We start from the raw sequence: 12240 nt of genomic DNA, 5'->3' as shown, positions 1-12240 counted from the left end.
ATATATATATTTTACTAAAGGTAACAGATAACCAGTAAACACAATATAATATGCATTACATTAAAGTTTAAAAAATAAAATAACCTCTTATTTGTAAAATTATTAAGGAAATTTAAAGAATTTATAAACTAACTTTGAAATGAGAAGAATATAATTGTCCCAAAGAAGTAATAACAGGAAACAAAATAGTTCAGTAGATTTATGTTATCTATATTCTACCAATCCCCTCAGAAATTACATTCAAAAATAAAAAGTGAACTTTTAAATATGGCAGGATGTTATAAATTAACATAGAGAAAATAGGATTGCACACTGGTGAATCACAATGAATGAAGATTAGGGATAAGAGGACATTTATTTCCCAAAAGAAAAATATTTATTTATTTGACCCTGAATACAATTTTGAAAGTTGGTGTTTTAATTTCAGTTTTTTTAGTAAGTAGCTGACTTGTAGAGAATGTCAGTATGTTCATCATATTCTACACACTCTGTATGGACCTTTTCATGCATTTGAGAAAATAAAGATTTGAATAGCTTCTGAGTACCTTTGACTTATTCTCTACCCATAGTCAAGAGCCAATAACAAGGAGAAAAAGGATCTAACCACAGACTAGTTACACATTAAATAAAAAAGAAACCAAACAGTAAATAATTATGTAAAAGCAGGATAAACACTTCATGGGAGACTTAGAAAGGAAGGACCTTCACTTACTAAGTGGTGATGGAACGAACATAAAGGAGTGAGCCAGGTGAATAGATGGAGGAAATAATCGCTTCTAACTCCCGAAGCATTTTCTTCACTTTCACTTCATGCAAATGAGTGCCTTCCTTGTCCAGCTGTCACTAACCACTCATTATCAGTACTCTTATATTCCTCCTCATCTCCCTGATAACACAATGGGCTTCATATATGGAGAGGACTTTGCATTTTGACTGTGGTACATTCTGGTGATTATTTCACTTGCAAAAATACTGAAATTGGGTCAAACTGAGTAAAATGTTCTAAGAAATCCTATCCATTTTTTAAAATGGACATATTATATTTCGCATGCATGAAATACTATTTTTATGGCTCTTTTTTTGCTATCTTTGTTTTTCTTTTTCCTGCATGTGATATATCAAGAAGACTGGAAAGAGGACACCTAAGCATTAGGACACTAATTCTTAAAAGAGGAAAGTGTTATTGTGCTTACTTGTTGAGATATTTATTTTCTTAATAGTGTAATGGTATAGCTATTGAAATGTGTATTCTTCTACTAGGCCACCTGAAATATGTTGTTTACATATGCTAATATGCTCTACTTCTAAATATGCATAAAGTTCAAATTTCGGAATTATTTTCTCTCACCAGAAATGAGAAATATTCCATAAAGCTATGAGTAAACTGTTTTACCCTCTGCCACTATTTTACTATTTAGATTTGAGGTAGAGAACACTTCTTTGGGGACTCAGGTTCCTAATCTCTAAAATACAGGGGCTAGATCATGATCTCAAAGGTCTCCTGAAACAGATTAAAAAAAAAGATGCCCTTGCTTTTGTATTTACTGATTGAGACTAACGTACACTACAAGGCTGTTCTATATCAACATTGGGACATTTATATTTGTATAAACGATACTTCATGTCTCCCCAAACATGTGTTCATACAAAATCTTCACAACTAATTGGCTCCAAGGTACTATGGGTGATAAAAGGAAAAAAAATAATGTCTGTGCCATGCTAGAAAATAAAGTGTGCATGACTATAAGCTGTACCATAACATGTTTCCTGAAATCAATGCAGGTAAGAACAACTTAATTGGTACTTTTACTAGATGAATGCAAAAGCACTCAAGGTAGATAAAGAGGTCTTTTAAAAATCCTTCCGTGTTAACAACTGAAAATATTGTGATATAATTAAAAGCAAGGAAATAAGCCTAGTTAAGTTTACTATTCAGTGTTTTGTGTGTTTTTTTAGGTTATTCATACCATCAGTGCAACTGATAAAGATGATTTTGCCAATGGACCAAGGTTTAACTTCTTTCTTGATGAACACCTGTCCATAAACCCAAACTTTACCCTGAAGGACAATGAAGGTGAACATGAATATAAATATGTATATTTATATCAATATAGTAACGGTTTTGATTTGATATGGAATAAATAGGCTTGGACAGTTTTGCTATAGTTTCTTATACCTATGAACAGCTTGTAAATCAAAATTTAAAGTCAATTTGATGTTAATGTATTATGATCTGTGAATAACTTGTATTTAAAATTCAGCCACATATACAAATAACTTTCATTGAATTTATTCAGAAGCATTCTTTAAACAAGAAACGTACATGTAATGTGCTCTTGGGCAAATTTTAAGAGAAATCTTAGCTGACAAACATGTTTATGAGAGCTGCTGTAACTGCTAGGGGTGAAAAAAATTTAAATTAGGAAAAATGAAAAATATGTCCTAGGGACAGTTAAAAAAGGAAATGCAATGTTAGAAATCACCTTGCATTAGCAAGGCTGCCAGGAGGTGCTGTACAAATTATATTTTCTCTGTTGTTATGAATATTTTCTATATATGGGTAGATATATATGCATAATTGCAGAGTATTGAGAAAAAATTTTAATTATTTTTGTTTACCTTTCTGTCTTGTGTGGGGAAAAAAAGAACACCATAATTTAGTAAGCAAAGAAAATTCACCATGGTTTAGATTTGTTAATTGGTAGCTTATTCAAGGTTATATAAAAGTCACTCTTTTGTAGATAAGAAACAATTAAGTCATTCAATAGGTCTGATGTTCTGATTATCATCAACTTTCTTCTTCCCAAAATTATCTTTGATTGGATTTATCTGAATATGCTGCTATTTTGGATTTAACACTTGCCTCAGCATCACAAGAAAGAAACAATGGCATAAACATTTCAGAATCAACATTTAATTCCCTACCTGTATTCTTCATGGGGAAACATTTTCAAACAACATAAAATATCACTAACTGACAATATGTTTTTCCTATTATCCCTAAGCTTCTTTAAATTATCATAACAAGAATATCAAATTGTGTGTGTGTGTCCATAACAAAGTTTATATAAAAATACAAAGCTTGTTTGTTTCTCTCATTTTAACTAGCCTTGTGGTCAGCACTACCTATAGGAATACTATTTGTATATGTTTACATATGGAAAATTGTATTTAATTGACTCTTTTACTATATTCACATTTGAAATCCCATCCTACAATCCCAAATATATTTAGTGTAATTAACTATACTAAATATGTAAGATAATTTGTATTGCTCCATATTTTAAATAATTGTAGGATTTGGGTAGCATTCAGCTTTCCACCTTCGAAGATTAAAATCATGTCTTCTTGAACACATTTATATTTCAGTGAGAAACTGTTGTTGAAATACACGTTTGTGACTTCCTACTACTATCGATTAATATATCTGGAATTTGTGAATTTAATGAGTGATGTATTCAAAAGGTCTTACTAAAGCGTTTTGACATTATCAATACTAGCAACTTACATTGAAATATATAAACAATCTTATATATTTAAAATACATAAAAAATTTAAAAGGGTTTATAATGCTGATATAAATATTTTAACATTTATTTTAACCATATATATAAATGCTAAAATAAATTACACCATTTCAAGTATGAAAGAACTATGGACAATTGTGTATAAGTAAAAATGTTTGAATTTATTTATAAAAGTATATTTAAAAAATTGGGGAACTGATGAAATTATAAATAATAAATATCTTTGAGATAGAATCAAACTGCAAGTTTTTGGAAAAAAGTACTAGCGCATAGCTGAAATTATGCACCTAAGCAAACAAACTTGGTTATGCTGAATAAAAGACAAGCCACCTAACCTATCTGAGCCTCAATTCTTCCATCCATAAGTTGTGGTTCAAAATACCCATGTTGTAGCATTGGGAGAATTAATGAAACCATATGTAAAAATATTTAAATTAATATGTCTTCTTCTCCAAACAAAAGGCTGTTCTGGATAATATATAAACATAAAATTAAAAATGTAATAGCCAAAATGAATATATACCTACAGACATACATTTATGTGTATAAAAATACTTTTCTAGACAAACACTGGAACAAACTCACAAAACAGTAAGATTCAGCAAACCCAAGTCTGCTGGATTCTGATAGTTTGGGTATTACATTATATGATTAGTAAAGACTCACATGCTCTCAAAATATAAAGAAAGAAATCTAGAATAAAAAATTAAAACCATTATTTTTCTGTACTCATTACTTACATGAAAGTGCATATTTAGAGAATAATAAAAATAGAAAACAATCAGAGCCTCTAAACTATAACGAGTGATCAGGAAGTCATTGGTATAGTGGCATCCCAAAACTGCTTTAAGGCAAAGTGTGAGTAAAGAGAATATGATATTTACAAAATAAGAAAGTAATGCATATTTTGTTTATTATAAACCAGAAAATCAAAAATATAAAAGATGGTTATTATAATAGGACCTAAATCAGAAAATTAATTTACTGAATAATACAACATATATAGTTATCAGAAAAATAAAAAAATTAAAAATATAAATTTATCAAAATTAAAAATATATATTAACAAAAATAACTAAAAGTGATTAAACAAAATGAAACAATAAATAAAACAAGGTTTGTGAAAATAATTTAAAAATCCTTGTCAAATGAAACAATAGTTTTTGCATATATGGCAAAATATATAGAACTATATTAGAAATATAGAAATAGGTAATAACAGTTATATACACCTAACTATATATAAAAATAGACCCAGAAATTAAAATTTATATATAATTATATATATGCATATGCAAACACATAATGTAGACAAAATATATCTATAAAACTATTGTAATTGAATAGATAGAAAAGTTTATAGAACTATATAGAGGAATATATACAAATGTAGTTATATACACGCACATACACACAGATACTGAGAGAGAATAAAAAAATTAATAGATATCATTACCTTTACACTGAACAAAATAAGAGATTTCACAAGTCAAATGTAAAATTTATTAATTCATACAGAGAAAATTCAGATTGATTAGAATAAAGAAAAAATATCAAAACACTTGACAGAGAGGGAATATAAAATGTCTCAAAGAATTAAGATGAAATCAAAGCTACAAGCAATATGTATAGATAAAATGCAAGACATTTTTTCACATTTGAAAATATATGGAACCTCATGATAAAAGTAAACACCAAAATCCAAACACAAAATTATAACTATACTTTGATGTATCAGTATTCAACTTCAAAGATAAAGAGAAAAAAAATTACCTATCAAAAAGAGAAAAGCCATTCCAAACATAACATAGGTAATTGATAGTCTGAGATAGCCACACAACAATGAGGTGCTCCTCGAATGTGGTACTACTACAGATATAAAGAGATGAGAATTAATTGAGAGGGCTAAAATAAGATGATTAGATAGAAAAATCTATGTACAAATACATGACCTTGACAGAAAGCCAAGGTATTTTTAACCTTTGTGTTTTGAACACAATGCAATATACAGATTATGTATCAAAGAAAGGGCACACTTGAAACTTGTATCATCTAAGAAACCAATGTTACCCCAATTAATTTAATAAAAGAAATAGTACATTGAAAGGAACCAACTGGCTATATATAGAGAGAACCTAAAATTAGAATACTTCTTACCTATACACAGAAATAAATTATACATACATTAAATAATTATATAATCAAAAATCTAAGAACTTTAGAGGAAACTAATGGACTACATTTTGTAGTTGGGTTAAAGAAAGAATTTCTTATAAAGACGTAAATACCACATTTATAAAATATTGACAAATGTAACAATGTTAAAATTATTTTATTCCTACATTAAATTATTTCCAAATAAAATTAGAAAACAGGTCATAATCTGGGCTAAGATATAGCTATACATATAACTGAGTAAGGATCAGCATCCTGAGTTAAACATTAAAACATTCTACAAAATACAATAAACTTTCCAAAGAGAAAACAAAACAGTTAAATGACAGTAAAGAATAAGTAATTAACAGAAGAGTAATACCAAAATAGCAAATCAACATATGAATGTTTGTTCAAAATTATTATCTTAAACATAAAAATAAAAAAGTTAATATAACAGTCACATGTACCCCATCAGTCAAAATAATAAAAATAAAATCTGGGAATGTCATTGGTTCGACAACCAAGTTTAAAAGATGTGTAATAGTAGCACTCACACCAGATGTTGAGAGTATACCCTACTTACATGCTAACTAATCAGTCTTGACACAATTTTTGGATGCTGACAGAAGGCTTGACACTCCTGGGTCAAAGAGAAATTATTTTGTTTCTAAAGGAGGAGGGTGCAATATGAACTGCATACTTCCTCTGACTTTCCTTACCCCACAGTCCCAAGAGAGTGACGTGAAGCAGCCCAGCTGCAGGCATAGACACCTAGAGTTAGGAAATCCCAATTTTCTATAATGAGCTTCAAAAATATCAGGTTGGACTTTGCCTCAAAGTTAGTAATTATATGTATTATATTGGGTGATAAACTTGACTTCCATTCTGGAAGGAGACACTCTCTCTCTATTGTTTACAACTGTTCTGAATGAGAGCTCATGCTGTGTGCTGTGACATGAGTAATCAAGTCCTTTGTTTCTGACCTAAGCCAGAGCCTTGTTATCTTCTGCCAGCATTCATAAAAATGCAGTATAAAAATGTAACTTGTCAGCATGTGACTATGATAAAATCTCAATTACTTATATTTCTTGATACATTGTTGGACTAATATCTAGTAGAAAAATTGTAAAAATATAAATTCTGGTTTTTTTTATTACAAGTTGTTCATATATGTATACTTAGTTTTCCCAGAGACCGATGCCTTAATTGTATATATGCCTGGAATCATATAAGCTAGCTAATATCCTCATGCCAAATAAGCTCTTCCTCCACTGATACTCTGATAGGATTCTCCTGTTTACCACGCCGATCTTCTTACTAAAAATTAAATTTAAGATCATGTTCCATGTTTTTCCAGATCTTTATTATCTTCATTAGATCTTTTCTGTCATATGTTTTATCTCTCATTAATCTGGAATCTATTAATTTATCTGAACATAGGAGAACACATGTCTTTTTGAGTGTTACATCCTATTTATACAAAATATTTTTATTTGGGACCTATTTTTTTTATATAATTCCCTGTGACATATGCTGGGAATATACTGTGAGAAAACAACAGTATGCAGTTTATATTTTTCTCAAGGAGACAAGAGTACTGTCAAGGAAGGTATGTCTATTCAAAGAAAATGTAATCCAAACATTCACTGCTTTAGTTGACATTCATCTCTTCTTTTTTATAGTGATGAAAACTCTGGTGAAATTTTCTATCCTTTTTACATTTTAAATCTTTTCCTCTATTTTCTTGAACATATTAAATTTAATAATTTAAAAATTATTGCCAGCTAACTCTAATATCTCAATGAGGTGACAAGTTTTTGTTTATGTTTTTGTTTTTTATTGGGTACTGAAAAGGCAGGACTGGGACTTACCGTTTTATTTCTTGTCAGTGTAGTAATTTTTAGTTGGATGTCACACAGTGTGTAAACCTAGAAGAATCTCAAATGATATTTTTATAGAGAATAGTCACCATATTTTCTGATAAACAATGAAAGAGGGAGATCATTACTTTAATCAAATCGGTTTTGCTAACTCAAGGCCAATTTGCAGTTTCCTTTAATTCAGTCTGTTTCAGGTTTGTCCTTGCTCCTGGCATGGCCCTCTGTGAATTTCAATAGAGTGCCTGCTTCTGCACCAGAGCTATTTGCCCTGGTTCCTCACTCTAATTGTTAAACAATAAGAGATGTCAAAACAAAGAAATACCTCTTCTTTGCTTTTCAGAGCTTTTCAGCTTAGAGTTTTAGCTTCCTGCTAAACTTTCCATTTAAATTTGTAATTTAACAAAAGTCTTGGGAAACTCAGCCATATGTTTGAGACCCATCAGTTTCCAAATTGATTTCAGGCCCTGGAGACTTCTATAAAAATGTTCATTTTCTCTGTCCCCAGGTTGGAATTCCAGCCTCTGTCAGTTCCTAGTATAATAAGCAGATACATTGTAATCAACCGTTCACCTCTCCACACTTTTACCCTCTGGAATCTAATCCCTGTAGTTATCTTGCTTTAGCAGTTTTCTTGTTCCATTAAACAGAATTTCTTGAAAAATTTAAGCTTTTCTCTTTATTATCAGTGGGAGTATTGTTCAGTCAAAAACTATTTTAGAGAGACCTACATTTTATAAAGCAAGAGTCATTTGGGACTAGTCTCATTCAATAGGTGGAATAGAAACTGGGCTTGGGGGAAAGGATACTGCTCGATAATAAAGTAATTTCCATAGAGATACCTGCTGCCTGAATGTTCACTGATATGCAACCAATAAGCTTTCAAATTTAACTCAGATTGGTTCAGGACTCTATCATATGTACTGATCAAATCCAAGATTCTCTCCAAAAATGTCTGTTGCATGTACACACATGGAAACCTATTTCCTTATGTGACATTTTATTTTATTTTTAATTTTTATTTTTTTAGAGCGAGAGAGAAAGGGATAGATAGTGACAGACAAACAGAAAGGGAGAGAGATGAGAAACATAACTAGTCGTTGTGGCACCTTAGTTGTTTATTGATTGCTTTTTCATACGTGCCTTGACCCGGGACTCCAGCTGAGCCTGTGACCCCTTGCTTAAGCCAGAGAACTTGGGCTCAAACTAGAGACCTTGGGCTTCAAATCAGTGACCTTTGGGCTCTAGCCAGGGACCTTGGGATTATGTCTATTATCCAAAATTCAAGCCAGTGACCCCGCACTCAAGGTGGTAAACTTGCGCTCAAGCTGGCGACCTTGGGATTTTGAACTTGGGTGTCCTCTGCATCCCAGGCCAATGCTCTGTCCATTGTGCCACTGCCTAGTCAGGCTTGCCTGACATTATACATTGGCTGTCCATTATGCTCTATTCCAGCCTCATATATTATTATTACTATTTACCACCACTCTTCTCCATTCTTAGAATGTTTTCTTTCCTCTGTAGAAAGTCTGTAGTCAGTTCTTAACTAAATGTTGTTTTTCCTTTGCCATTTACTCTTTAAGGGTGGTGTGCACTGTCCTCTGCCTATAAGGCAGTGAAATGAGCCTGCCAGAATGTAAGGAATTAAAACACCTGATTCCTGCTTTCAAGGAACTTGCATTTAATTGGGGAAATAAAAGTGATATGAAATGTAACAGGCAATTAGAGACAGAGAAATTTGAGTTACTTTAGAGAGATCACTAAAAGTTATATCATTATAAGAGGTGAAACATGATCAGACTTTAAAGGATAGTGTTCCAGCAGGTAGAGCCAATCAGGGAATTCTTTTCAATTAGGTGGAACATGAAGACAGCAGAGAAATGACAAAATACAACATCAGTTAAATGGGTCAGAAGAATCTAACCAAGGACATGAGGCAAAGCAGAGACATAGGCATCTTAATTCACTATTAGAAACAAGTATTAAGCATTGTGCTATATTCTATGTCCTAAAAATGAATAAAATATTCTTCAATAAATCCTTTAGGTGATCTGTGGTGAAGAGAAAAAAAAATGGTAGACAAAAATATTCTATATTTATTTAGAAAGTTATGATACCTTACCTATTAAATACTAAAGACTTTGGTTTGGAAAATAACCAACTAAAAGAATGATTTACTTTCTTTTTATAACATACATAGACATATATAGCAAAATGTATATGGTAAATAGGTTTGTTTGATAATAACCTTATTTTCATTATTACTAATATATTGAAAATGAAACAATTTTATTTATACTTAAAAGCCAGATTCAGAAAATAATTTTTAAGATGCAGCATATTTTAGTTATATTACTCTAAAATAATAAAAATTCATGAAATGTTTCCTGATTAAAATGTAGTTTTTTCTACTATCACCTTTTTAAAAAAAATTGTGACAAGTAAACGTTTAATGTTAGCATAAAAAATATCCACTGTATAATTTTGACTTCTTAACCAAATACCTCTAGCAAATGAACTATAGCCATGTCACAAAGTCTATGAATAGAGGCTTACACCTATTCTGTGCGTATAATTACTTTGTTCATTCATTTTGTAATATAAAAGTGTAACCTAATCCTCTAATATAAAATCATCATTAGTCTACAGAGTAAGTCTGTTCTGCTTCATGATCTTTTATGCTGCCTCTTGAGAGACTAGGTTTTGAGGCAAGGAGATTTGCTAGCCTAATTCCTAGGCTTAATGCAAATTGTCAAGTGTATTTATAAATCTTATAGATTTTAGTAGGGGAAAAAGTAATTTATAACTATTAAACACGTATATCTCAGTCTTCAAGGTTCTAAAAAACATTTAATATGTCTCTCAAATTTGAAATTCCTTATTATAATTTTGTTGATAATTTACTATCAAAGACATCTTTCTACTCATATTTGTTTCTTTCTTATATATTTTTTTACTTTTGTAGACACTTGCATTTTAAAAAAATAAAGTAACATATTATTTAAAGTAACATATTCTTTTAAAAATAATAAAAAACAACACTAAAATTGCCATTTTAATAATATTAAACAAAAGGTTTTGTAGACTGTCCTTTTCACCTTGTAGCAACATTTCCAAGGTATTGTTTTTTGCTTGGTTTTATTACTTCCCTTATTTCTTTGCTATATTCATATCTATTTCTAAAAATGAGGTAATATTATTTGTCAATCTTTTATGATTTTTAGCAAAAAAAAACTTTGATAGGAAAATACTGTTTTTTCTAATGGATATTTGAGTTTTAGTGGAAGAATATCGAACTTGGAGTTGATAGTGCCTTGAGTTTAAGATAAGGAATATTTTCAACTTTAACCATGTAGTCATTAAACAAGTTGTCTTTTGGTGCCTTACCTTTCGAATTTCTGTTTATTTGTAGTGAAATGCTATTATTTAGTTTGATACTAACTGTAGGTGATGGGAGATTTCAAGTTTAGTCTATACTTCTTTAGGGTTGTTGTCAGATTTGTAGTAGTCATTATTCATTCCCATAGTTTCTGTTCTTCAAACCAGAACTCACAGCTGGTGTTATAATGTGTACAGTTCCTCTACAGAGCATAACCATTTAACTTTCAGTTAAATGGGCTTCAAAAGACCATTTAGCTGTTCATTCATTCTTAAGTAAGATAGCATACAGAGCCTGTCCTGAGAATATAGCTGCAAAAGAAGCCTCCAATGTTCTCTAGTGGGTGAGGGAGCAGCTGCAGTTCTGATGTGAATCTCCTTTCTCCTCCCAGTCCAATCTCACTTAGTCTTCACTCCCAACAGTTATCCAGTCCCACCTGATAGAATCACACTATTCTTTATGCGGGGTCAAATCCAAAGCTTGACTAACGAGAGACAAACACTCTGTATGGAATCTTGACCTTGAAATAGGGAAGAGAGAATTGCAAATATAGTGATTTGATTTGTTTTAGTGGACTTGTTCTCTAATTAGAAAAATATGTTTTTCTTACCTCCTTAATTATCTTTTATATATCTTCTGCAAATGGGTTTGTCAGCTGGTGCCTCCTCTCCCAGTCTTATATTATACTCCTACTCATGCTAACAGCAAAAGGACAGCTGAGTTTACCATTACTTGCCACTTTGTTTTGCTTTACTTTTTATTATATACTTTTTTCTTAAGTCCTGCCTTGCACAGAATCATATAATGCTAGAGGAGTCACGTACTACACCCTGTGCCTTCAGGCACGGGGTCTCTAAGCAATTTTCAAAATCAGATTATATGTTACAAAGCTCTCTAAGAATTTATTCTTACAATTTCCTTCAGTGTGTGTAAATTTGGTGACTCCAAATGTAATTTCTTTTATTTTGGCTCATCCATTCTCTACTAAAAATAATAGTATTTGTTTTGTTAAAGTTATATGAAAATACTAGGAAGAGAGTTACCCTTTTCTTTTTTTGGGTAAACTGCTATTGTTATCTCTACTTTAGAAATTATATTATTATAATATGTTTATGAATAATTTTAAATTGGAGGTTAAATTTTTATTTTAAAACGTTTCTTTTTATTCTTTATCACCTTTGCTGAAATTAACACTTTAGTGCATATTTATGTTATTTATAAGCAGATTCACTGATATTTTTAAAGATTCATATTTCTGTTTCATGTATTTATATTCTTTTTTAAAGTTTCTAATATACAG

At 30.7% G+C, this 12240-nt stretch overlaps 1 protein-coding gene across 4 annotated transcripts in view; it reads left to right on the top strand.

The window, feature by feature from the left end:
- Positions 1-12240, top strand: part of CDH18 (cadherin 18) — a 713946-nt gene that overhangs the window by 684011 nt on the left and 17695 nt on the right. For all 4 annotated transcript variants that reach the window (XM_066244055.1, XM_066244046.1, XM_066244072.1 and 1 more), the window contains one exon: positions 1957-2074. In XM_066244055.1, the coding sequence (XP_066100152.1) occupies positions 1957-2074 (118 nt within the window). The remainder of the gene's footprint in view (positions 1-1956; positions 2075-12240) is intronic.

Source organism: Saccopteryx bilineata, chromosome 1 (assembly GCF_036850765.1).
Source record: "Saccopteryx bilineata isolate mSacBil1 chromosome 1, mSacBil1_pri_phased_curated, whole genome shotgun sequence".
Classification (NCBI taxonomy): Eukaryota; Metazoa; Chordata; class Mammalia; order Chiroptera; family Emballonuridae; genus Saccopteryx; species Saccopteryx bilineata.
Note: the sequence above shows the minus strand (reverse complement) of the source record. Positions and strands in the feature narration are given on the sequence as shown.